Source organism: Rhinolophus sinicus, linkage group LG04 (genome assembly GCF_036562045.2).
Source record: "Rhinolophus sinicus isolate RSC01 linkage group LG04, ASM3656204v1, whole genome shotgun sequence".
Classification (NCBI taxonomy): domain Eukaryota; kingdom Metazoa; phylum Chordata; class Mammalia; order Chiroptera; family Rhinolophidae; genus Rhinolophus; species Rhinolophus sinicus.
This window is the reverse complement of record NC_133754.1, coordinates 173,108,303-173,132,370: the sequence shown is the minus strand read 5'-3', so window position 1 is coordinate 173,132,370 and position 24,068 is coordinate 173,108,303. Positions and strand designations below refer to the sequence as shown.

The window sequence follows — 24,068 nt, the reverse complement described above, 5'->3', positions numbered from 1 at the left end:
TTGCTTTGTATAAATGTATGTCTGTTTATGGATATGCATAAATTGAATGTACGAAGAGTTCCTGGCGTTGTCGGTGGGTAGAACATGGCGGAACAAGGAGATCTTACAAACTCACTTTCTCTTGCCTCTTTGGTGTCTCTCAAGCCAACCCATGACTGACGATGCCAGCACAATGTGGTTATCAGGCTGAGAAAATATCTGTATGACCAAAGAGGTGGGGAATAAGGAGAAAGCAACCAATGGGCAGAGGTGGAAACTTGAATTCAAAATGTATCTCTGCCACTGACTTGTGTATGACCTTGGATAAGCCCCAGTCCCTCTATGAAGCTCAGTTTCCCCACTGGTAAAACCAGGTTAATAATATTGTGCTCTTTTCTTCAGAGCATTGTTTGGTGGGTGAAATGCGATAAGGAATGCTGAAGAGTTTCAGACATTAAAAAGCGATAAACAGATTGTTCCCCATCCCCACTACCACCAACCAGCACCATCATGCTTGGTCACCATCTTCCTCATCGATACTAAATTCATTCCTGTACTAATCCCGTTGCCGCCTGAAGAAGTTTCTGATTCTCACCTAAGTGCATGAGGGCCTCCTTGTCCCATGGCCAAGTGGCTACTCCCGCCAATTCCTCCTCTGAGGAGTTTGCAAAGAAGATATTGAGGTGTGTCGATCCATCCAGTCTAAGAATGTTCTTCAGTTCATTAACATCCAAGTACGCTCTGTAATAGAAAAAGAACCTTGGCTGTCATCACCATCCAAAAACGTTACGATTCACATAACAGGTACCGCTAATTAAGTGAGAGCGACTATGTGCCAGGCACTTTCCTAAGCACTTTATAAACACCATCGCATTGACTTCCCCCAGGAATATTATACGGTAAGTGATATGATCCCATTTTACAGATAAGAAAATGGCGTTCTTATGGGTTTAAGAGGCTTGATAAGGTTACTCAGCTTATAAATAGCAGAGTTCAGTTCAGAACCCAGATTTATCTAAAGTCAACATCTGTGCCCCTAAGGACTCTGCTATCCTGACTGATGACAAAGCCACATAATGTGGGTATACATCAAGAACACAGACCATGGAAGTGACTCCATGTTTTCTCATCTTGGCTTCTTTCCTTCTTTGCTTATTCACTATGGACCTCGGATCATTTATTTGGCCAATACAGAGCCGCACTAGGAGGCCTCCTTTGCATCTCTACACTAACCTTGCAAGGAGGTGTTATTACTCTGTTTTCAAAATAAACAAACACGTGGCCCAATGTTATTATACAGGTTGTCCAAAGTTGCAGACCTGGGTTTCAAGGCCAATTCTGTCTAGCTTGGAAACCTATCCTCTTTTCACTGGGGCGTCATGCTGCCACCCACAGCATATGCTTCTGCATTCTGTAAGCCTCTATGTCTTTTTCTGTAAAACATACTAGAGAGGGATATTGTATTTGAGGTAGCTGCCACTGTAATCTCGACATATAAGTGAATTAACTCCTCATGCGACTTGTCAACTCTTTAATACATGGAACAAACACATGTGGAAGAGAGAAAGAGATGGTCTTTGGACAGAGACTGGCATATCCTAGGTGCTTAATAAATAAGAGTTCTTCCCTTGCAGAGTAAGACTCTCTCATCAGAACAGAAACACTACAATTTGCATCAGTCACAGGCATATTATTCAACGGCTCGCGGTAGAGAGAGGGAGCCGGCTCCACCCTCATGTATTTTTCAGCTCCCATTTTATATCTGTCATCATTATCTTAGGAATCTTGTAACTGATAATCATTTCTTGAGGAAGGTTGGAAACAAATCAATGAATAAATTGATAAAAACATACATAAATAAGCAAGCATGCAGCTTGATGTAGTTAGTAGGTGAGATAAAGTCTATGAATAATGGTATTTAATGTCTGTTGGGCCCTTCCATGTGACTTGACTTTACATGGATTATCTCTTTGAATCTTCTTAATAACACTGAGGTAGGCAGTATTATTATCCCCATTTTTCAGATGAGAAAACAGAGGCTTCTGTTTCATACCTTGTGAAGGTCATACAGCCAGTTGAAAGTATTTTCCTTTTTTATAATGTTGTCTCTCTACAAGAGGTTGGCATAGAACCTGGCACGTAGAGCACATAATAACAGTTCCCCTCTCCTTCTCTCCTGGAGTCAGAGAAGGGACTCCCCACATGTGAAAGAGTCACATCCAAGCTCCTCAGCATGGCCTGCAAGACCCTGCCTCCCCTTTCAGCCTCATAGCTCTCTGTTTCCTCTCTTGAATATCCCACAGTGCACTGGCAGCATCTACCGTGATGCATTAGCCCCAGTGCCTTTACTCATGCTGTCCCTCTCTAGGACACTGCTTCCCATTTTGTTCTCTGATGAACAAATCCAAAGTCCGTTCAGGTGCCATTCCTCCAGGCAGACTTCCCTGATTTCCATCTCACCTCCACCCCCTTTACCATCTCTGTACTCATCCACCTCCCGTGCGTGCGTGTGCTCTCACACCATTCCACATAATCACTTCACCTGTCGCTATCTGCCATTCCTTGTGGCTCCCTGGAGACAGGGAACATGCCTTCCTCATCTCTGTTTACCCTGTCCTCAGCCTAAGGCTTGACACCCTAGGAACTCTCAGTGAACGTTGATGGAGTTAAATTTATATTGGGAATGAAAGAAAAACTAAAATAGTTAGGGCCTACTCTCAGTTTCAGCACTTCCTTCCTATGAGGCCTCAGTTTCCTTATCAATACAATAGGTGCTATCAAGAACATTTCTGTGGGTCAAAAACCTATACCTCTACTCCAACAGGAATAGGACACGTCTGAGACCCCATGTGCCCTCTTGCCCACTCAGGTCAAAAGCCCCCCCACCCCCCAAAAAATAAATAAATAAATAAATAAATAAATAAATAAATAAATAAATAAATAAAGGTTAACTTGATTTGGACACAGGAAGGGCCAGGAGAGGTGCATCTGTGTTGACCAGAACTAGGTGGAACCGAGTAATTGCGAAGATAGCCACACAAGCTCACGTACTGACGTGAAGTCTTGCTGCTGTGCCCTTCTCTCCTCTAAAATCCCATCTTCAGCTTCTTAGACTGGAAGCCTCACAAGGAGTTCAAACCAGTCTGTTCTGTGATCAGAGAAGGAAAGCCACCGCTTATCAAGCCCTTGCTGTATGTCAGCCCCTGTGCTTGCTGCACACGCTGTCCCACCTGTGCGCAGGATTTGAAGTCATATGGGAGAGTGGGTAAGAAGGCTTGTTCTCCAGCCAGAGTCTTGGGTTTGAATCCAGCTCTTCCACTTGCTGTTTGGCAACGTACACAACTTCCCCTGCCCCTGTTTCTTCATATACAAAACAAGGGTATTTGGGATGAGCCAAGCTGGCTAGAGGATTTGGGATGTTAATAAAAGAAGTGTAAAGGGCTTAGCATAATAGCTGGCATATAGAAAACCTCAGTAAGTGTTTAGTTATTCCTATTACTTATCCCTATCTTGCAGATGAAGTAACAGGGGTTCAGAGATCACCTAAATAGTGACACGGTCAGGTGCAAATCTAGATGTGTCCAGCTCTTCCCACAGGGCCATGGCGAAAAGGGAAACAACGTGTGGGAGGAGAAGCTGAAAACACCGAGAAGTTGAGGTTTTCCTGTCAGCCCTTTCCATACTACGTATTATTTTCTAATTGATTTGTGCATTTCCATCAAGCGTTCTCTCAGGCAGAGAACACAAATGTTATTAGAGAAAGTCACCTCTTTGCCCCATTGCTCTAGGCTGAGAAAGCTTCATGAGAGGGCGAGAAGGGTGGGGTAAGGCCGGGGGAGCCATTTTAATTGGTTGTTTATTCAGTTGTAATTGCAGAAGCAATCTTTTCAGAGGGTGGTATTCACTCTGGCCCAAGGCAGTGATGTGGGATGTTGGATCCATTCCCCTGCTTGTATGTTTGTTTGTTTGGTGTTTTTTTTTTTTCGATTTTCTTTTTTCTTTCTTTCTTTTTTTTTTTTTTTTTTTTTTCATACTTTGAGAAGTCTCAGTTTTCCAAAAAGGAGGAATCCATGGTAGCCATTCAGGCTTCTAGCCCCACTGGCCTCTCTTTTCTCCATCTCTGTTTGGGGGACCCACCCAAAGGAAAAGCGCTCTGTGGCTAAAAGTTTCCTTCTGCTGGCTAACATCTTCACACCAATTCAGAGCCAAGCTGGGTATCTCCCAAATGCATCAGGGGAAAATCTCTGGGACAGGAGTTCACATGGGTATCTACCTCCTTCCCCCTGTCTCTCTAAGATATTGTTTATTCCTTTCAGCCAACGGATGGAGGAGAAATCACAGAAGGTCAAATCGAGAAGAACCCTGAGCGTCTAGAGAGATTGAGGATGAAACCTGCTCAAGGGACACTTGCCTTTCCATTTTGCCACTGTGGGAAGGTTGGCCCTGTGTGTATCTTATAAATTGATCAAATTTATTTGTTTTTTAAAAAAATCATTAGCCCAGAAGAAAAAATCAATCTAAATCTAAAACTCTGTATGTTTATTCATTTATGAGCCAGTACTACCCAGAGTGGGACAGACAGACCTATGTCCAAGGGCACACTGCTTCACGTCTCCGAGTCTCAGCTCACAGGGATACCGGCAGGATTAAATGAAACAGCTCTGCACAGTCCCGGCACGCACTGCCCTCCATATCCTGCTCTCCTGTTTTCTCCTACTGGGGAAAACCTAAACTGACAGTTTGCTTCTGGGTGGCTCTCCCAGTCTCAGCTTTTAGTGCCTCCTCCCCACCACTCAACCTTCTTCCTCCCACACCCTCCCTCTCAAGTTCTCACACTTCCCTCATCTGAGAACCTGTGGTTTTCCCCAATTATGCCCATTCCCTAAGCATGTCCATTATTTCCCATGAATCTTCAGCCTTTTAAAATCTCACCCTCCCTGCTAAGTTCACTTACATGCGATGTACTCCAGGTATACGCTCGGGACCACCCATACCTATAAAATGGGATAATGGTGTCCTCTTCTCAGGGCTGTGAAGAGGATTAGAACTGGGTGGAACTGGAGCCAGAGGCAACGCAGAGGAAGTTTCTCACACAGTGCTCGGCACACAGAAAGCACTCCAGCATTAGCATTGGCTCTTTTTATTGCACTGTCATTATTATTACAATGATAATGATTAGCAACACCAAAATCATCATATCACCTCTAGCTGAAAATGATTTCTCCCTCCTCAGAGCCCCCTCCCCCACTTCTGATTCTAGTGATTCTACTATCACCCTCCTCTGTGTTATCGTCACTGTGTGAGTACCTGTCTTCCCCACCAGGCTATGAGCTTCAAGCAGGTGGGGCCAAGTCTTTATCATCTCTGTGTCCCCTAAAACTTTCCTTCAAGACAGAGAGCTACCACTGATTGGCAGAGAGTGGGCACCTTTCTCTTACATTGCATAACTTCAGATGAGTGGCCCGGGGCTCAGGGAGGTGCAGTGACTTGCCCAAGGTAACAACAAACCTCAATTTCCTAGCCTGTATGGCAGTGCTTTTGCACCCATTAGTAAACTCACCTCTTCCTTTAGGGAGACATAGTTCCCTGAAAGGCAGCATGGCTTGGAGAGTCAAGTACAGGAGGGATTGCAGCCCCCAGCCCCCCGCCCCCTCAGCTGGATGCCTCGGTACAGAACCTGCATTGCCTGAATGTCTCGCCTGTTCCTTCCTCCCTCTGCTGCCTGGTCTGCAGCTCAGGGTTCCCATCTGATCAGTGAGCTTGTGAACTAGTTCAGTGTCTTCCAAATCCTTATCTATAGAAGGCTAAACCCACAAGAAGCAGATGAATACTTAAGGTAAAAAAGTTTCCGAGTCAAAGGGGTTGAGGGCATGCTCTGTTAAACAAGGTTAAACACATATACTTTTTAACCGCAAGAGTTTTCAGAGCTTTTAATATACAAAATGTGAGTCGGTCAGATAGTGTATAAAGTGTTCCCAAACATATCTGACCATGGTCCCTTTCCCCACCCCACCTCTGCCTTTGTCAAAAAACCAAATAATATCATCACCAACAGAGCTTGGGAAATGTAGGGCTGAATCGGAAAGTCCCTCCTAACTTAGATCCTCTCCCCGAGCTGTCCCTCAAGAGAGGTGTGTTGGTTTCTCTTCTTCCTGCGCAGCCTGTGCACTTGGACCCTACTGGGAAGGTTGCGGCTCCCCTGGAATGTCAGTTTCAAGGGACCCAGCCCCAGAATGCCAAGGCACCCAGACTGTACCTCTCTGCCAGAACTGCATTTCAAAGCCATGAGAGCAGTTCTGGAGGGAGATCAAAGCTCTCTCAACTCAACTGTCATTAGAATATTTTCTTTCTGCATCTCACTTGCTGGTGAGTGCCAACAACATATTTCCTAAATGCACTGGCCTGAGATGGTACAACTCTGTAATAATCTCAATGAGAGTGCTGTCAGGGCCTGTTTTATTGAAAGAGAAGCAAAAGAGAACTACAATCAAAATACAGAACAACAACAACAACCAGTCCCTTAAGTACAATCAAGGGAGGCTTGAGTTTTTCCAACTCTAGACGCATAATACACTGGCTCGCCCATTTTAAAGATGGCTGGTCGGAGGCATGGGTGTCAGTGAGCCCAGATCAAGACCGACCAGTCTCAGGTTTTATTCCCACTCAAAGCAAACTGACTTTCCAGCTACAGAAGTGATATCTGAGGAGATCTTTGAGAAGCGTCATGCCAAGGTTCTGCTCCCTGGGCCCTTGATATGGGCAGGAGGGTTATGGGGATGGTGCTGGTCATGTGTCAATGTCCTCAATTTGAGGAGGATTAACCCTGGCTGAGAGTGAGTGGGCCACTTCCAGGCTAGAGGCTGGCAACAGTTCTTTCAAGTTAAGAGAAAAAGTAGCAGAGTGCTAAAGAAAAAAGCCCCACATTCAGAGAGAGACAGACTAGGGTTCAAATCCACCCTTTCCTACCAAGCGGCATTGTGACCTTAGAGAAGTGACTCAATCTCTCTGAACCTCAATTTGCCCATCTGTAATATGGGGGTTATCAAATTCAACCTAGAAAGGGGAATATAAAAATTCAAGGAAGCAGCACATAAGAAAGAGCTAGAAGAGTGTTGAACCCATGAAAAGGCCTTAAAATGCATAATTCTCTTTCTTAGCTTACTCAAGGAGCTAAAGAAAATAGACCTTAGCTCCCAGGGCCTGTTGTGTCTGTCTCCCTTCCATCAGCGAATTCTGGTTCTTATCACTGGACCAATGTGTTTATCTTCTTCACAGGCAGATGCCCTGTTTCTACAACTCATAGAGCAAGTCCTGTAACATTGCCTAGTTCCAAATTCTGATTGCAGCCTGTCATTCCCAGAGAGGACCTCAAATCCAGGAACCACTACTCCCCTTTCAGCACACACTAGACCATTTGAAAGTGATTATCAAATGTAAAGATCAAAGCCACGCAGGACAAGTCATTAAACAAGATAAACCTCAGAATGTTTATTGCATCCATATCCTTGTTCCAAATAACAAGCTTTCTCCAAGCTGTGACCGGTTCTAAAACCTGGATTTTGTACTTTATCCCAAGGGCCCTAATGATCTGGACTTTATTCTCCTGCTTAGTTTCATTGTCAGAAGTGCTTAAATACGCCTCTCTTGTCTGTAAGGAGAGGCACAGGGGGAAAAAAAGTGCTTATTAAGAGTTTATTAAATTCTCGGAATCCTGGATGATTGGTTTCCAAAATAATAGCTTTTGTATAGAAGCTTGACACACAGTCTAAGAAAAATGGAACAGACCCAATCAAAGATCAGTTGAAAAATCAATCATTCTTTCATTCATTTATTGAATAAGTCTTTGTTTCATTACCTCTCCTTTTCCCATCTACCTTCCTCCCTTTCTGCCTGCCTTCATTTTCTCCTTCCTTCCTAACTCCTTTCCTCCCTGCACGTGATTCATTCAGTCTTTTCCTCTTTCATTCACCAACATTTATTGAGATGCTCTCACATACCGTGCTTTAAGCTAGAAACTGGGCGTACCAATATAAAAGAGAAACAATTTTCACTACCAAAGAGCTAGCAGTTTTATGAAAGAAGTGAGACAAATAATCAGATGATCATAGCATAATGTGCTAATACTAATAAAACCTACTATTTGGGGAGTTTACTACATACTGGCTCTGTGGAAGTACTTTTTAAATATTATTTCTTTGAAGCTTTACAAACGCTCTATGTATTAAGTATGAGTATCCCCAATGTACAGGGGAAGAAACCAGGGATCAGTGAAGTGACACCATTTTTCCAAAGTTCCTCCTTCCACAGATCGCTGTCAGAGGTGAGAGATGGCCCTTAGTCTGTGGGTCACTGTAGACCATCTGCTTCACCATTGCCTCTTACCTTCTCTTACAATATGTCTTATGATAGAAGGGGTACTGAAGGTGATGGCAGCACAGAGTCACGACACTTCCCTAGCTGAAGGTGGGTAAGATATCATTGCAGTTTTCACATGAAGGATAAACCTTGATTGGATATTGGAACAAACACAGGAGACAGAGAAAATGGCAGAAGCTCCAGAAAGCCAAGAGGCATGAAAGAGGGAGAAGAGTGAGACACTGCAAGTCCTCTGGTGTGACTGCAAAGTTGAAAACATGGGAGCCACTCCGCAAGATGAGGCTGGAGGGGTTGGCAGTGGCCACACTGTCTGCCAGCTTATGGGACGGAGTGCCCTGAAAGCTCCTAGCAGACCCTGGCAGATTTCACGGGAGAGGAAATGATCTGGTTGATGTTTTCCAAAGAGCTTTCCTTCCTTTCTGGAGGAATGTGGAAGATGAACCAGAGGAGGGAACAAAGTGGATAAGAAGGCATTGGCAGTGGATTGCAGAAGAGGGGGTGGGTCCGAGACTATCTAAGTAGAGAGGTATTTATGCATGGGAAACAATTTGATGCTGAGGGGGGGTGGGAGTGAGAGGAGGTGAAACGATGGGCCTGGCTTCTGACCTGGTCTCCTGGAGTATTTCTCCTTTATCAGTCTCAGATTCTACACCTCCATGCCTCACCCCCTTGTTGCTGTCCTCAACTGGAGGCCAGCAGGCGAGTTGTCTCCTGGGGCTGTGCCCTCCGCTGAGTCACATGGACGATCAACTCTTAGGAAAATCACTGTCTGCGGCTCTTTGCTGGGTAGGATCACAGTGAGACCAGGAGATGGGTGGCATGAGGAATCCTGATGATGTGGATGCGGGGAGGGGAGCTGCTGATTTACAGAAGCAGGTTGGGCCAGTGGAGAGGTTCTCAGACCTTTGGATCATTTTAAGATATTGAAGTGGAAGTCGCGATTTTGAACTTGGACAAATAAATGAAGCATTTGAAGATGACCCCCCCCCCCCACACGCACACACCACTTATGACATCCCTCATATAATACAACAAAGGGTACTACAGCAGTGCTCCACAGGAAAGAATAAGATCATCTCAGAAGAAAGGACACTAATTTAAAATGAATATGCTTTACTAGGAACTACTCAGCTCCTGTCTTTCTCATTTGCCTTTTTGCAAGTGGCTTTTAGGGATAGCTGTGGCAGAAGGCAAAGTGTCAGAACACCTGGTTCTTGGCAAGCTCAGCTACGCTCACTTGGTGAATATGACTCACCCTTCAGGACTCAAACTAGAAGTGCCTCTGACCCCTAAGAAGTCAAGTGCCCATCCTCTGTGTTTCCTCAGCACCTTGAAGTTCTCCATGAAGCACTTACCTAACTAGCTGCTTATCTACCTACAGGAAATGCCACGAGGGCAGAATCACACCTATCTTGTGAATGTTCATTGTTGTGCTCCCAGCACCTAGAACTGTGCCTGCACATAGTAGGGGTACACACACACACACACACACACACAATGTCCAATGATCAGTCACTTCCTAAGATCTCTGTTTGGGGTTCTACAATCTCTGCCTTGATAGTCCCAGAGTCTCAGAATTTACTTATTTTCAGGGAAGCCCTTAAGCATGAAAAAATCCTGATAAGTAAAGAAAAGTAACAATTGAAGTACAATGTGTGTGGAAAGTACCAGAACAGTCATGTGACTATCTCACGTCACACTACTGCTTTCACGAGAGAAGCACATACAGTTCCAGGGCCCGCAGCTATCTCTTCCCACCACCTCACTTTCTTCTTGGAGGATCAAAACCACAATTGATAAATAATACAACTGACCACATTGAGTAAAATATTCACAGATCACCGACAGCCCTGTGGTTTGTGTTACACTTGAAGCACAATTAAATAAAGACAAATCACCGCTATTTCATAAGTTGTAGCAGCCACAGTGTTCGAGGTACAGGCGGTGTTTCACTAGACTGTGTAGTTTGGCTACTGTGTAGTTAGCCATGAAAACCATGTAACTGATGTGAAGACTGTGAACAACATTATGTTTGGGAAGGATACAGCAAGAATTACAACATCATCACCAATAGCTTCAATATGGCAACTTCAAGATTTTAGTCTGGACTGGAGGCCCATACAAATCACCTAACCTTAGGCAAATAACCGAATGATCTGAAGTTAGAACTACACAGCCATTACGGTAAATCTAGACCTCTCTGGATGACCTTGAACAAGTCTAACAACTTCCCCAAATTTGGGTTTCTCCTGAGGTTAAAAAAGAGATAGCTCTCCAAGGATCTTGTGACACAGAGTTAAAGCATGGGGAAATGGTGCTTGCTGGAAAGCATGACACTGTATGTCAGGCTCTTACAAGTAGAATTAAATTCAAATTGATTTTTGGAAAGGGGATGCCACATTCAGGGCCTGAGGGCCCTGAATAAATAAAATAGTAGACACACAGACTGCTTGAGATGGAGGACCGTCATTAGGTCACTGCTGGGACTTCAGTAACGAGAGTAGGATTTTTTTTCAACTTGTCATAGAGTATCACTGTTCCTTCACTGCTATTCCAATGCATCATTTTCAATTAAGATACAGGGGCTGGTTAATACTTTGAAGGCAAGAATGTCTCTTATTTCCCTGGAAGTCCCCACTGTCAGTGTGGGGCATTATTTGTACCTTATCAATAGTAAGCTCCCCATTTGTTCTCTAGCCCTGTACCCACAAACCCTGTAACCAGCGTTATTCTAGTGTCTGATTTGAAAACATCTGAATAGGAAGAGATCTTGGAAATATTCTACCCAAACTGTCCCATTTTACAGATGAAGGATTTGAAGTAAAAGAAGTGACTGACTCCATGTTGGCTAAGAAGTTACTGGAACTATCTAGTCACTTCCTTCCTCATGTTGTGCCAAGCCACAGGCAAACTGTGTTTTTCTCCCATGAATCCTCATGGGAAATAGCTCTCATGTCTGCTTTCCACCCTCTGTAAGATTTTGAGATAGTTCGTGCTTTTTGGAAGTTGTAGCCACCATTGCCCTCTGTGGCCGTAAAAATAGTTCAGTAGCCAGAAGTCAAGCTCAAGGCTAAGTCCAACTGCAGTTGGCCGTTTGAACTTTTAAAAGGCTGCAATCACAAACATCGGAAGTTTGCAATAGAGACAACAAATCCCCTCCGCTTCCATCCTTCATCACCAGGGCACCAAAACAAACTAGAACACGGCAAAAAAGAAAGAGAAGCAAAGAGGGAAGGAAAAAGACAGAGAAACGCCCCTCCCCCCAAAAAAAAAAACCACCAACAACAAAATGGGGGCATCGGAGCTTGTTCGACTTAAGCAAACAAACCCAAGAGCAAAACACACTGCTGTTCACACACTAGTTTTGTGTTTCCAGAAAGTAAGAGTGAAGGTTCCCTCTCAGGAGGTGGAAAATTGGCCCGCTGTGAGTTTGAAGATGCAAGCTGAGCTGTGATCAATTTAGGGAAATATGGTTTACTGAAACAAAATGTACTGGTGTCTGTCCTCTGAACCCTCCCTCACACCCGCACCACTTTGTTTCCTAACCTGAAAGGGCGTCTGATCGAGAGCGCTGAGGCTGTCCTGAGTGGTGAGTGTCACCAGTGGATGAAGAAAGGCAAATGAGCGTGCTGACTATGCAAAACCCCGGGTGGAAAAAAACCCAGCTGCCTCCTGTGGAGGCCCTCGAAAGGGCACTGAGTGCTCCCATCTGTCCAGGGAGCTAGCGATGGAAACACACATCTAGGAAAGGGGTGAGAGAGGGAGCGTTTCAGATCCCGGCAAGCCGGGGGGCCTCTCTGGCTGTCCCCCCAAAAAGATTCCAATTTGCATCTGTAAACTCAGAGATCCAGTGTGCTGTGGCAAGAGTCTCGGCCAGGAGGGAGTTTGTTCCACCCCTTACATTGCTCAGAACGGCCCTGAGCGTGTTAGGGCACCCTCCTCCCCTTACACATGCGTGAACCACTCAGTGAGCCCCATCCAGGGAGCCCAAACGTAACTTTGCTTTTTCTTGGAAAGGTATAAACCTCAGTGTGGTGCGCTGCCTATCTCGAGGAAATGGATACTTTAGCATTTAATATGTGCAGGGCTTTTGGAGTAAAGAAACTCTTTTAAAAATGAAATCTGGCCAGACCAAACTAAAAGGGCTCTTGGTAGTAAAGAGTGATTAGGTCTTCTCTAACCCCCATGCGAGTCCTGAGGTTCTAGTGAGGGGACTAAGGGTCAAGAGGGGGCTGGGAATTAAGGGCTCTATATGGAAGATTTCCTGCCGATGGAAAATCCCCAAACAACCACCGCTGTTAGTTGGAGAGTTCACTCAGCGCAGGGTGCTACTCTAAAGGGTTGACTGTGCATTATTTCATTGAATCCTCTAAACCCCCAATGCTGTAGACTGTTACTTTTAACCCCGATCTTACAGAGCAGGAAAGCTGCCCCTTTTGATAAAGGAAGAGACTTGTTCAAGGTCACAGAACTGTGGAGGACCTTGATTCAAATATGCTCTGACTGCTTCCAAAGGTTACAGTCTTACGTACTTGCTGGACTGTTCTGGTCCTCCAGTGCTTCTCACAGGTCACTGCTCTGAGCTCCGTATTCACGTCACCGACAGGGGCCACGAGCAGTTCTCCTGCTCTGCATTCACCCCTCTATTCTGCTCTCAAAGAGCAAAGTCACATATACACAAGGGTCACAGGTGGGACCTGTGAGTAAACATGGGCTTTGTTCAGAAGAAAAGTATGAAGGAAACCCAGACTGATTCCAAGAGAATGGGACCGGTGGACAAGTGTGGCTGGTGTGTGTGTTCGTGCATCTACACTCAGGCAGGCCTGTGGGCTGGAGATAGTTGAAAAATCTAGGAACTTCGACCAAATTGGCATACCACCCATTATGACCAATCCCAACACAGCCTGGGATTGTTCCATGAGGAAATATGTCCTGTAACACAGTTAGACATTTGGGCTATTTTCAAAATAAACTAGTGTGCAAGCTCAATGAGCTTGATATAAGTTATGTGGTCTTTATTTAAAAAGGCCAATTCTGTGGCCAGTCTTTAAAAAAAAAAAAAAAAAGTTAGTATTTTAAGAATGAAAGTCATCTGGATAAATGCTCTGTGTGTGTACTGGTTTTATCCAGGCCTCCGTTTCGACGCTGCAGGAAGGCATCTCTGAAAAACAGTGCTGACAAGGAGGAATCCACGTGTGTACTCGAGAAGGGAGGGAGCGTTTCTCCAGCACCTATTGTGTGCCAGACCCTGTGCCACTTAAGTTTCCTGTCATGTCCCAGGAGAGCTGTTCTCACCCAATTTTTATAGATGACAAACCAGTGACTCTTAGTGAGGACTGGGCCAAGGTCAGTCAGCGAATGAACAGTGGATGCAAGATTCAACCCCTGGTCAGTCTCCAACACACATCATTTTTCTACTATACCAGGCCTGACTCCTGTTATTGTTTTAATGACTATTAGTCACGTTAAATAAACTCTGATATTCTGATTATAAAATTCCAAGCTATTTTTCTTACATGATGACTGGAAAAGAATGAATAAAGTTACTGAAAAAAAATATATAACAATGCGCTCTTTCATCTGCAGGCTGGTTAACTCTTCCCAGAACTCTTTCTGGGATATTATTTTATGTGACCTTCAAGGCGGTGTGATCCAGGCGGTCAGATGTTATTATTATTCCCTTTTGGAAGATATGGAAATGGACGCACAGGCTGATCAACAGACTTGCCCAAGATTGCATAGCTAAGAAGCTACCGAGTCATAACTAGACTCCGTTTCCCCTGCATGACGTCCCACGCACACTCATCCCTTTCTCATGCTTTCCCTACAGAGCCCCCAATCCCTTTGCTCTCACCCACCTCTTTTCTATCACGACAAAGCCAACTAATGCTGCAAGACTGTATGCCTTCTCCACCAGAAAACCTTTCCTAATTTCTCCAAAGCACAGGGAGCCTGCCTTTTCTCAGAGTGCAGGGAAGCTTTATCATTGGTGTGGTTCATTTGTAAATTAATCATCTTGCCATCTCTTGAATGACAAGTAAGCAAAGGTCATTAAACCACAGCTTACAAGCACTTTCAGGACAGAGATTACATCTTAGATCCCTAGGGCATTGATCACAGTGCCTCGGATATTGAAGTATCTTAACAGAATAGGGATGATGGGTAAGAACGCGACCATACTAAATAGAATTTGTCTACGCTTCATATGGCCAGCTTGTGAGATACCAGGACAAAGTAGAGGGGCTGAAATGCCTTGGGACTACAACATGAGACTCTGGGTCTGGCTCTCAGCTCAGCCCACTCTCGGTGTGAGGCCTGGGTCAGTGTTTGCCTCTCTTGGGAGCCCAGTCTCCTCGTCCACAGCAAGAGGGGGTTGGACCACTCCAGTGCCCCTTTCAGCTCAGAGTCCCTGAGTCCACACACCTTTTCTAGATTTGGAGATATCGTGGGTGAAAGAAATGTATGTTCCCTGAAATCACCCCAGAAAAGAAGTGAGAGACCCCAGTGAATGAAGGTGAACCATTGAATGGAGTCTGGTAAGGGGCAGGGGAAGAGGCTGAGGGGAAACTACAGAGGCCCGCAGAGGGGTCAGGGAGGCTGCCTCACTGTACCCTTGCCAAAGACTTCCAGCGATGTCAACCAGGGTCCAATTAATCAATCAGTCAGTCAATCAGGCAATCAATCAAAACATGGCAATGGGAATACCCTTGTTACATTAAAAATAATAATAAAGCGAAGACAAAGAAAATGTTGGCTCCAACAGTATATAAGGGGAGTCTCTTTTTTTTCCATCTGCCCCATTCCACATGAATAGATATTCATGGACAAAGGTGAAATAACCTAATGGTGCCAGAGCTGGCAGACTGGGGCGGGGGGGGAAGGTCCAAACAGGAAGTTGGTGGGTTTATTGCAACATCTTGCAGTGGGGTACATACAGACTAAAATGCCAAGTGCCCCGGGATTGCCTGCTTCTGGGGATTTCTATCAGTACCCAGGTTTTCCATTTTATTTATAAAAAGGCATGTGAAGCACATTCTGACTTATTTGTAGACATTGCTGACAGCTGCAGATGAAGTTCTGCCTACCTGGCGTATCTCCACCACAGTAGAGAATGGCCAAAGAGCATCGGAATGTCTGTTTCTGACTGACCAGTCTGATGGAAAGACTATTACTGCTCACACAGACCGTTCCTCCTGGCTGACACAGGGGTCCTTTCACATCGGTGATTGCAATGGCCTCTTTACTTGTCTGTCTTTCTCCACGAGATGCTGAGCTCCCAATGGGCAGGGACTGGGCTGGCACAGAGGGAGCGTTCAACAAATATTTACTGAGAGAAGGAAAAAAGAAACGGAGGGAGGGAGGGAAGGAGGAAAGAAGGAAATGAAGGAAGAAAGGGAGGAAATAAGAAAAGAAGGAAATAAAGTAAGGGAGAGAGGCAAGGAGGAAGGGTTTAGCCTGATACTAGAGTTTTCCATGGGATGAACTACACCTTCCTCTGCCTCTCGTCTGCACCCAGCCATGCTATGGGACTCTGTATTCTCCAAGCCCTTCCTCACCCACTCCCCCTCCCCATTCTCACGCGGTACCCTCTGCATGGACTGGCTTTCTCTGTGTTTGGGACGTGTTCCGTTTGCTTACCCACATCCACTGCCCACCCCTCTCCACCCTGCTCTGTGATCTTGAGAGGCTGGCCTCTTTGAGTTGCTTTGGCTTGTGGTTACCAGTCTGGTTCCCCAATGGGAAGCACTGGCAGGAGACTAGAAGGCAGGGAGAAGTGATGTATAGAATTTAATCTTCTGGCTCCCGTCTGACCAGCGGGTCATAGATTGGCTACTCCTCTCTATGGAGAGTCACAGGTGCCAGGAAGCTCCTCTCCACACAGCCACTCTCTTGGGGTTCCATAACCACTCCCCTCCTCTTGCCTCTACAGGCCAAGGATAGAAACGGCTCCCCCAGATTGCTGACCCTGGCCTTGCCGGTTGTCCTAAACCCTGCCTACACTGTTGCAAATAGCTTCTCCTTCAAAATAGGCCCTCCTTCAATGCTCCTTAATTGTTCTTTCCAAATGCGCCATCTGTTTCCCGCCAGGACCCTGACTGGTGCAGACTGCATCTCTGTCTCTCAATGCACTGCCAGTTCCGCGACGCCTACTTAGATCACACCTGCTCCAGCCAACTTGTCTTGTTTTCCCAGAAGAATAAATCTCTCTTTCTAGGTCTCCTGCCCCACTGTGTGCCACTAAAACCACAGATCAGAGTTTCTTATGTTTGACTATGACTCCCTTACTTAAGTGGAAGGCCCCTCAACGGTGAGAAAAGTGTCCTACTCATTTCAACACCCCCAGTGAATAGCAGGGAGGCCGGCAGGGGTAGACGTGCCCAATAAATGCCCATTAAACAGGACAGAAACAGTCACCATTTGGTTTCCTAAAATGATTTGGAACAAGGTATCGTCAAAAAGTTGGGCTGTGTACTGCTCACTTCCAAGTCCATCAAGGCTGCCTTTCCCTCCATTGCTGTAATCCTGGCTACCACCTCAAGGTGCGTGCCTCAGGTGAGGGGGGGCTCACTTCCCTACAGAGAAGCACTCCCCTGGAAGGACCATTCTGATTAGGGATGACATTATCTGTTACTCAATTCAAAGCTGCCTCCTGTGGTTGCCACACGCCGGTCCCAGCCACGGCTTAGAAACCATATTGAATAACTCTGCCCCCTTTTCCACAGGACATGCTTTCTGATACTTGGAAGTGCATGTGCCATGGTCCTGTGGTCACAGCCCTGTGAGAATTTTCTCACCCAGCCAAACATTTTCAAATGATTATACGATAAGGCTCCTGGCCCCCTCACTGTCTGTCCCAGTCCCCCCCTCGGTGCACACCTCAATTTGCTGTCCTTATCACAGCCTCTTACTCACTGCCAATGTCGCTCTAATATAATAGTGCTTCAATGACTCACAGAAAGATTCTCTTCCCAAATCACTCATTCAGGACTTCATAATCCCAAGCTCTTGAGGACAGCAGGCAAAGAATAGAGCGAGGACAGAATGTGAGGGGTAGGTACCGGTGGCCTGCAAGGATGCCAGGGCAGTGCTGGGAAGCTGTGCCACAGCGGACAACCAGGATGCAGAAATCGAGAGCACCCCTAACCCTAGTATGGCCCTAAGGGACTGGGTGAGATTTGTCCGCAGTGTCCCTCTAGGGAAGGGAAGGATTTTGGACCTAGTGATCTCCAAAGATGTTTCTAGGCCTGACATTTGATACCACTTTGATCTGCAGTCTTAGATCTGCTGGGGCTGGGTGCTCTCCTACAACGTAAGAATTCTTGAGAACACGGACTAAAGAGCCCAAGGTTTATTAGGTAAAGCATGAGTTTAAATGAGTTCAAAGAAATGGCACTTCTCTGATGGCATCTGTCAATGTGCCTGCTGCATTGCTGGTGGATCTTATTTTACTCAAGACACTTTTATAGAACTCTGACACTGCTTCCCCACGCTCACAGTATTTCATTTTATATCCATTCATTGTTGCTGCATATTATAAAGGTGTTGGTTTGCAACATTTAGGGGGAGGGGGGAAACCTGGTACTTCACCAGAGATTGAAAACGAGTAATTTAAATATTATCTTTACCGCCTTTACCCATTAAAAAAGAAAAAGAGAGAGAATGGAGAGAGACAAAGAAAGAGAGAGACAAACACCCTGGGTGACAGTTAAGTTCAGCTCTTTATTAAAGATCGCCTAGATAATGTTAATCGAATGTTCACTGCTTCTATCACAGGTGCCTCTCTTCTTTCCTTTTTTCTCTCATTTCTTCCTCCTCCACTTCCTCCCCCTCCTTTTTTTTTCTTTCAATTCAAAAAGCAAATACTTCTCTACAAAGTTTCACAGGTTTCTCTCTGCACACAGGAGAGCTGATGCTGCCAGAATGCTGTCACCCCCAGCCCCGTGAGGAGATGACACGTTGCCCAGTGGGGCTTACCCAGGGCACACGACTTTCCCAGCCAGCAAACAAACAGGCCCTGGCGTGAGTGGTCACAGCACTGGCCCAGGGCCACTCACAGACATGCTGGGCATGCAGCCCCATGACTTAGAGAAGAGGGAGGCCACTGGAGCCTGCCAGCTCTGTCTGCTGATAGTGAGGTATTTCGCATCTGGGGCCCCCAGCCCCTCCACATCAGCACAGCGCCCTGCCCCAAAAGCCAGCTGCCCTCGGTCCTGACCCAATCATACTCAGCAGTTTCCCCCCAAGGCTTTACGAAAGCCACCCTGACTGTCACTCCTGTCCTTTAACTCTGCCTCTTACTGTGCCTTCAACTTAAAAATACCCTCCTTCAGTGAGCGCTTTGGAGTCAACAGACCTGGGTTCAAATCCGAGCTCTCCATTTGTTAGCTGAGTGACCTTAGGTTAATCCCTTCATCATTCCGAAGCCTGCATTTCCTTCAGCAAAATAGAAGTCCGGGTACCCATCTTCCCGGCACTTGGTAGGTGCTGAATAAACACGTGTTGCATGAATGGATGGATGAATGAATGAATGACAAATGGGTGAATGACTTCCAGCCATTCGTCCTCTGCCATGCCCAGGCTGCGTGGGCACGTAGGTAACTGCTGGGAGTCTAGTTCAGCAGAACACATACGAGTGCTGCATTAACCTCGGAAAACCTGCATTTGTGACTTAACCGAATGACTTTCCTGACCCATGACCTTGGCAGAGTCATTTTACTCTCGAAGGCCCTCTATTTCCCTGTCCATCAAATGCAAATATTAACCCCTATCTTGTCTTTGTGCCAAATTCTGTCAAAGCCCAAATGAGATTAGAGATGAAAGGGCATTGTGACCTGGAAGGAACTGGCCACACACCAAGGCTTCTTCCCCCATGGGCTGTTCATGTGTCTCAGCCAAGGTGAGAGTCCAGGGGCCCGCCTGGTGCCAGGAAGCTGAGCTGACGTGCTTTCTGGCTTGCTGCCAGGCATGACATTCTCTTGCCAGCATCGTCATTCCTTTGCACATAGGTATTTTGTCTGTGCAGGGGAGGCCCTTGCTCTTTTGAGAGACACATAAAGAGAAGAGTCAGCAGAAAAGCTGCAGAGGTCTGCAAATATGCTCAGGCTATCAGCAAATCCAGGGTCCGATGTGTTGGACAGAATGGAAAAGTTCAGTGTGAAACTGGGACATCAGAAAAATGGATGTGAACTGTCTCTCTGGCTCGGAAGTCGTTCCTCCAGGTCCCACATCGAATACACATCACCCATGGGTCCCCCCCTTGGAGCTCCTGGTTAGAGTTGACAACACAAGGCAGAGGCTACGAGAGACATTAGACAGAAGACCCCCCTTCATACCCTCTTCTCAGCAGGACACGAGAAGCTCCTCTGCCTCCAGGGTGTTCCATGCTTCCCCAACCCAATCTCTGAGGTCCGAATTGTACCAAAGCTCGCCCCGAGGTACTCAAACTGCAATTCAGTCCTTTTTCTCTTTGATCTCCCATGGCACTCCCTTTACACAGCACACGCTACCTTTCATTATACAAATAATGACAAACACACTTATTTAGAATTAATTGTCTGCTAGCCACTATGAGAGAGACTGTGCTTTATATGCCTTCTCTCACTCTCAACCCTCCGAGCAGCTTGACAAAACAGGTACCACGATTATTACTATTTTACACATGGGGAAATAGCATCTAAGAGGTCACAAAGTGAGGAAATAGGATCCCTGAGAGCTGAACCCAGGCTGTCCGACCCCAGGTGGCCCCAGCTTTACCTGCTCTGTCTAACAGACCACATTGCTTCACCCAGTATGGTAGTCGCTTGCCCCATGCGGCCACTGTGTACTTGAATTGGGGTTAGTGTGGCTCAGAAACTGGATTTTAAATTGTATTTAATCTCAACTGATTTTAATGTACACAGTGAAACGTGGCTAGGGACTACGTGTTGGATGGCACAACTCTGACCCACTCTACCACATACATTTCAACAGCTGCTTGTTCTCTGCTCTTGCCACCCAATTTAGACTCTGAGGTCTTCGAGAAAACAGGGTTCTGAGTTTTCCTTCTCAGCTCAGAGTAGGCACTCAATAAACATGATTGTGATGAATTATGCTTGCATATGGTCCCCGTGATTACGTGAGTAACAGACTGGCCTCAGTCACGAAGCTACTGTGTAAACTGGGAAATTCCCGAAACCCTTATGGGCCTCAGGTGACTTGCCTATAAAACGGGGGACAAGTTCAGCTCTGAACCGGGCATCATCTGCCCAACAGGTCTTACCTGTGTGGAGAGTCGGGATCGAAACAAGTCTTGGTGACGTCGGTGATGTCGGGGTCACAGCACTCTCCGCCGTCAAAGTTGAAGCGCTCGTAGTTACAGTCCATGTCGCACACCCCATTCTGCTGCTTCTTCATGAAGGCGGGGTGGCGCAGGTGGCGGCAGTCCCCCCCATCGTGGCCAGTCAGCGTGTGGTTGCACTCGGGGTCGCAGTTCTCGTCCCCGATCTTGCCGATGTCGCAGTTGGCCAGGACGAGGCGGCGGCGCAGGGAAGAGTTGTTCACCTCCAGCACCTCCAGCTCCCAGGAGATGTTGTAGTGCTTGAAGGCCTCAGCCAGCTGGCGGTGCTGCACGTCGATCTGCTGGCGGCTCACGGTGGGGTTCTCGTGGCCGTCGTCGTGCAGGTTGACCACGCGGTAACGCACCACCTTGGGCCGGCGGAAACGCGGCAGCTGGTTGTAGCTGGCGATGACTTCGGCGTTGTCACACAGCGTCTGCCCACACAGAGGGGGCTCCAAGCTCGTGTCCAGCAGGAAGCTGTGGGCAGCGCTGAATTCCACTTGAGGGCTGTTGCCGTCCTTCATGGGGGACCAGGTGCGCTTCATATTGTCCCAGTTCTCCTGGAGGAGGAGCTGAGGTACAGGCGCGTGGAGGCCATGCGTCTCCATGTCCAGCAGCACCTCCCGCTGCGTCCTGGCCACCTTCCACAGACTGAAGCGCTCAATGTAGCCCCGGTAGTTGTGAGTCAGGGTGCTGCCTCCCAGCATGAGCACCTTACACTTCTGGGTCAGCGGGCTGAAGATGCCACCCACCTGCTCCCCAGAGGTGGCCACCTGGGCACCATTCACATAGAGCTTCATCAGCCGCCCATCATAGGTGGCAGCCAGGTATACCCACTGGCCTGGCAGGTAGCTGCGGTGGGCACTGATGGTGGTCACTTGCCGGGCCCGGTCTGTCTTCAATGAGAAGAAGTAGCGCGGGTCTCTGTTGCCTTGGTCACTGACGGTGTGAATGCCCACGACCCATCCTCGGTCACGAGAGGTATAAGAACATTTGTCATACAGCCCTAGATGGCCCCAAAAGAGAAAGATGAATAAATAAAGGATGGAAGAAGAGGGGTAAAATATTTATCTCCAATACATTTCTACCAGGATGTCTAGACCCAAGTCTTCACACTGTGCTCTGTGGGATCCTGGCAGTTACTGAAGGGGCCTCGGGGACCACCCTGAGGGCAAGGCGAAGGCTAGAGGACCTGAGGGGACAGTGAGTTGGGTTTGCGGGGAGGGGCTTCTTACCACAACTGTAACCCAAGCAGTTTCACTTTTATTTGCTTTGAATATGGAGCATAGAAAAACAAGTTGTTGTTTGAAGAATCAGTACTTGAACTAAACAAAATACCACCTCCACCAATGATGGTAATTGAAATCTGAAAACCTTTGATTTTGCAAAGCTGTGAAACGGGGAAGAAGACTTTCTAATGAAGTGGGTATTTTAAGTGTAGGATGATACAGGTGAGAGAGAAACAGAGGGAGATAGCAGTGAATAGAAGCTGTTCCTTTAGCAGAACCATAGCTTTGAGTGTACATCAGCTGTTAGTGGTCATCAGATGACCCGTGGTGGTGATTCGTCGGGAAAGTTGGCCTGAAGAAGCGAGCATCAAGCAAAGCTAACCCTCTGTCTCTAACAGGAGTCCTGGCAAGCCCTGACAGTCAGTCCCAAAGTAAGGCAGGCATGCTGAATATCTGAGCTGGAAAGGTTTTTAAAGACCACCGCTTTCAACTCCTTCCCTTGACAAGGGAGAGAGTTGAGATCCAGAGAATGGAAGGCATTTGTCAGGTCACATAAAGTCATTGACAAATTTCCTGAGACCCAATTCAGTTTGTTTTTCTCTAACACTAAAGCTAATATTAAAAAAAGACAAAAGAAACACACACACACACACACACACACACACAAACCCCCAGCAGTCTCTTAACATAAACAGATGTTGGGGACTCCTGCATAATAGCTAATAATAAGTAAAAACTACCAAACAACTAATGGCAGGTCAAGCATTGTGCTAAGGTCTGTGTGTGCATTAATTCATTTAATCCATGTAACATCCCCAAGGTGGTGACATTAAGTTTACAGGGGAGGAAATGGAAATTAAAGAAGGTAAAGAGATGGGTTTACAGTCAACTGGTTGGTGAGTGGTTCTGGATCCATCACACCCTCATATTCACTGTCCTCTGCACTGACGCTACACATCACCCTCTCCCTCATCAGTGCCACTATGGATCAGGATTACACCATCTGCCTGGGGGCGTCACAAGTTTTAGTTGGGTGTTTGGGAAAGTTCCAAGCCAGACTTCTCTACACTTACCCTGGGAACCCCAGGAAGTCACTTAGCAGATTCTCTTTGGATCCAATTATCTTTACACTCACCAACCCCTACTCCCCAGCCTTTGTGGTATATACCCAGTGTCCTTGGCACAGACAGGTCGTTGGACGGGGAAGGGGACTTTCTACCTAAGAGTGTATTTTAGCTCTCAGATGATGCATCAGGCCAGGTGGGAGGAGAATGAGACGGCTACGAGGATGAATAAAAGATGCCATTTACAAGGATGGCCCCTACGTTCAGCTGAGAATTGTCGCAGTCACAGTAACTTTGAGTGTGCGTCTGCCATGAGCACTCATCAAATGATCATGGAGAGCTTCCCGAAAAATCAATAGAGGAGGCCCACATCGTCTTTACTCCTTTGTGGGCACCAGGGCCCCGGAATTTGTGTCCATCTCTCTGTTAGCAGCTGACGTGGAGGGCAGTTTGGGTCAGGCACTTAAGTCTGCCTACACTTCTCTTCCCACTCCCAGGCCAACAGTCCTCCATGAAATGGCCAGAGTATCCTCATAAAATCAACCTTTTCTCATGGTCTGGGCAACCTGGTGAAGGACCAAGTACCTCTTCTGGGCCTGGGTTCTCCACCATGTGGCAAAGAAGGGGATTGAATGAAATTCCCCTCTCATGCTCCGTCCAAGTCTGCTTTTCTGTGATTCCAGGTTTCCCAACAGCTGACACAGAAACCACCTCTTCCAAGAATCTCTCCCTGATCATTCTCTTCTCTGTAAGGAATGATCATTTTCTTCTCTGAATTCATTTTACTTTTAGGAAACTGGACACTTGCTCTCTGGTTTTAGAGTCATGCCGTCCCACCCCCTCCCACCCCAGACTGGATGCTTTCTGACAGGGATGACCCGTCTGAGTCATCTGCACCCTGTGTCGCAGCTTGCTCCATGACTTACCTACAGCAGGCACTCAGTGTCTCATGAATGAGCCTATGAGTTATTCTGAACAGACAGAGAGAAGAGAGGACAAATAGAATCAGGGGCACTGATTTTTATCTTCACAGCTAACGAACAGAGAGAATCAGAAGGCAGAGTGTGTTCTTGGTAGGGTAGAAAGTGCAGGGTCTCTGGACTC

The 24,068-nt window shown here is 46.6% G+C and overlaps 1 protein-coding gene across 1 annotated transcript in view; it reads right to left on the bottom strand.

The window, feature by feature from the left end:
• PAPPA (pappalysin 1) overlaps nucleotides 1-24,068 on the bottom strand; it is a 235,194-nt gene that overhangs the window by 181,262 nt on the left and 29,864 nt on the right. The window contains exons 2-3 of the mRNA XM_019731188.2: nucleotides 20,615-21,677; nucleotides 575-720 (exon numbers count right to left, since the gene is read on the bottom strand). Coding sequence (XP_019586747.2) covers nucleotides 575-720; nucleotides 20,615-21,677 — 1,209 coding nt within the window. The remainder of the gene's footprint in view (nucleotides 1-574; nucleotides 721-20,614; nucleotides 21,678-24,068) is intronic.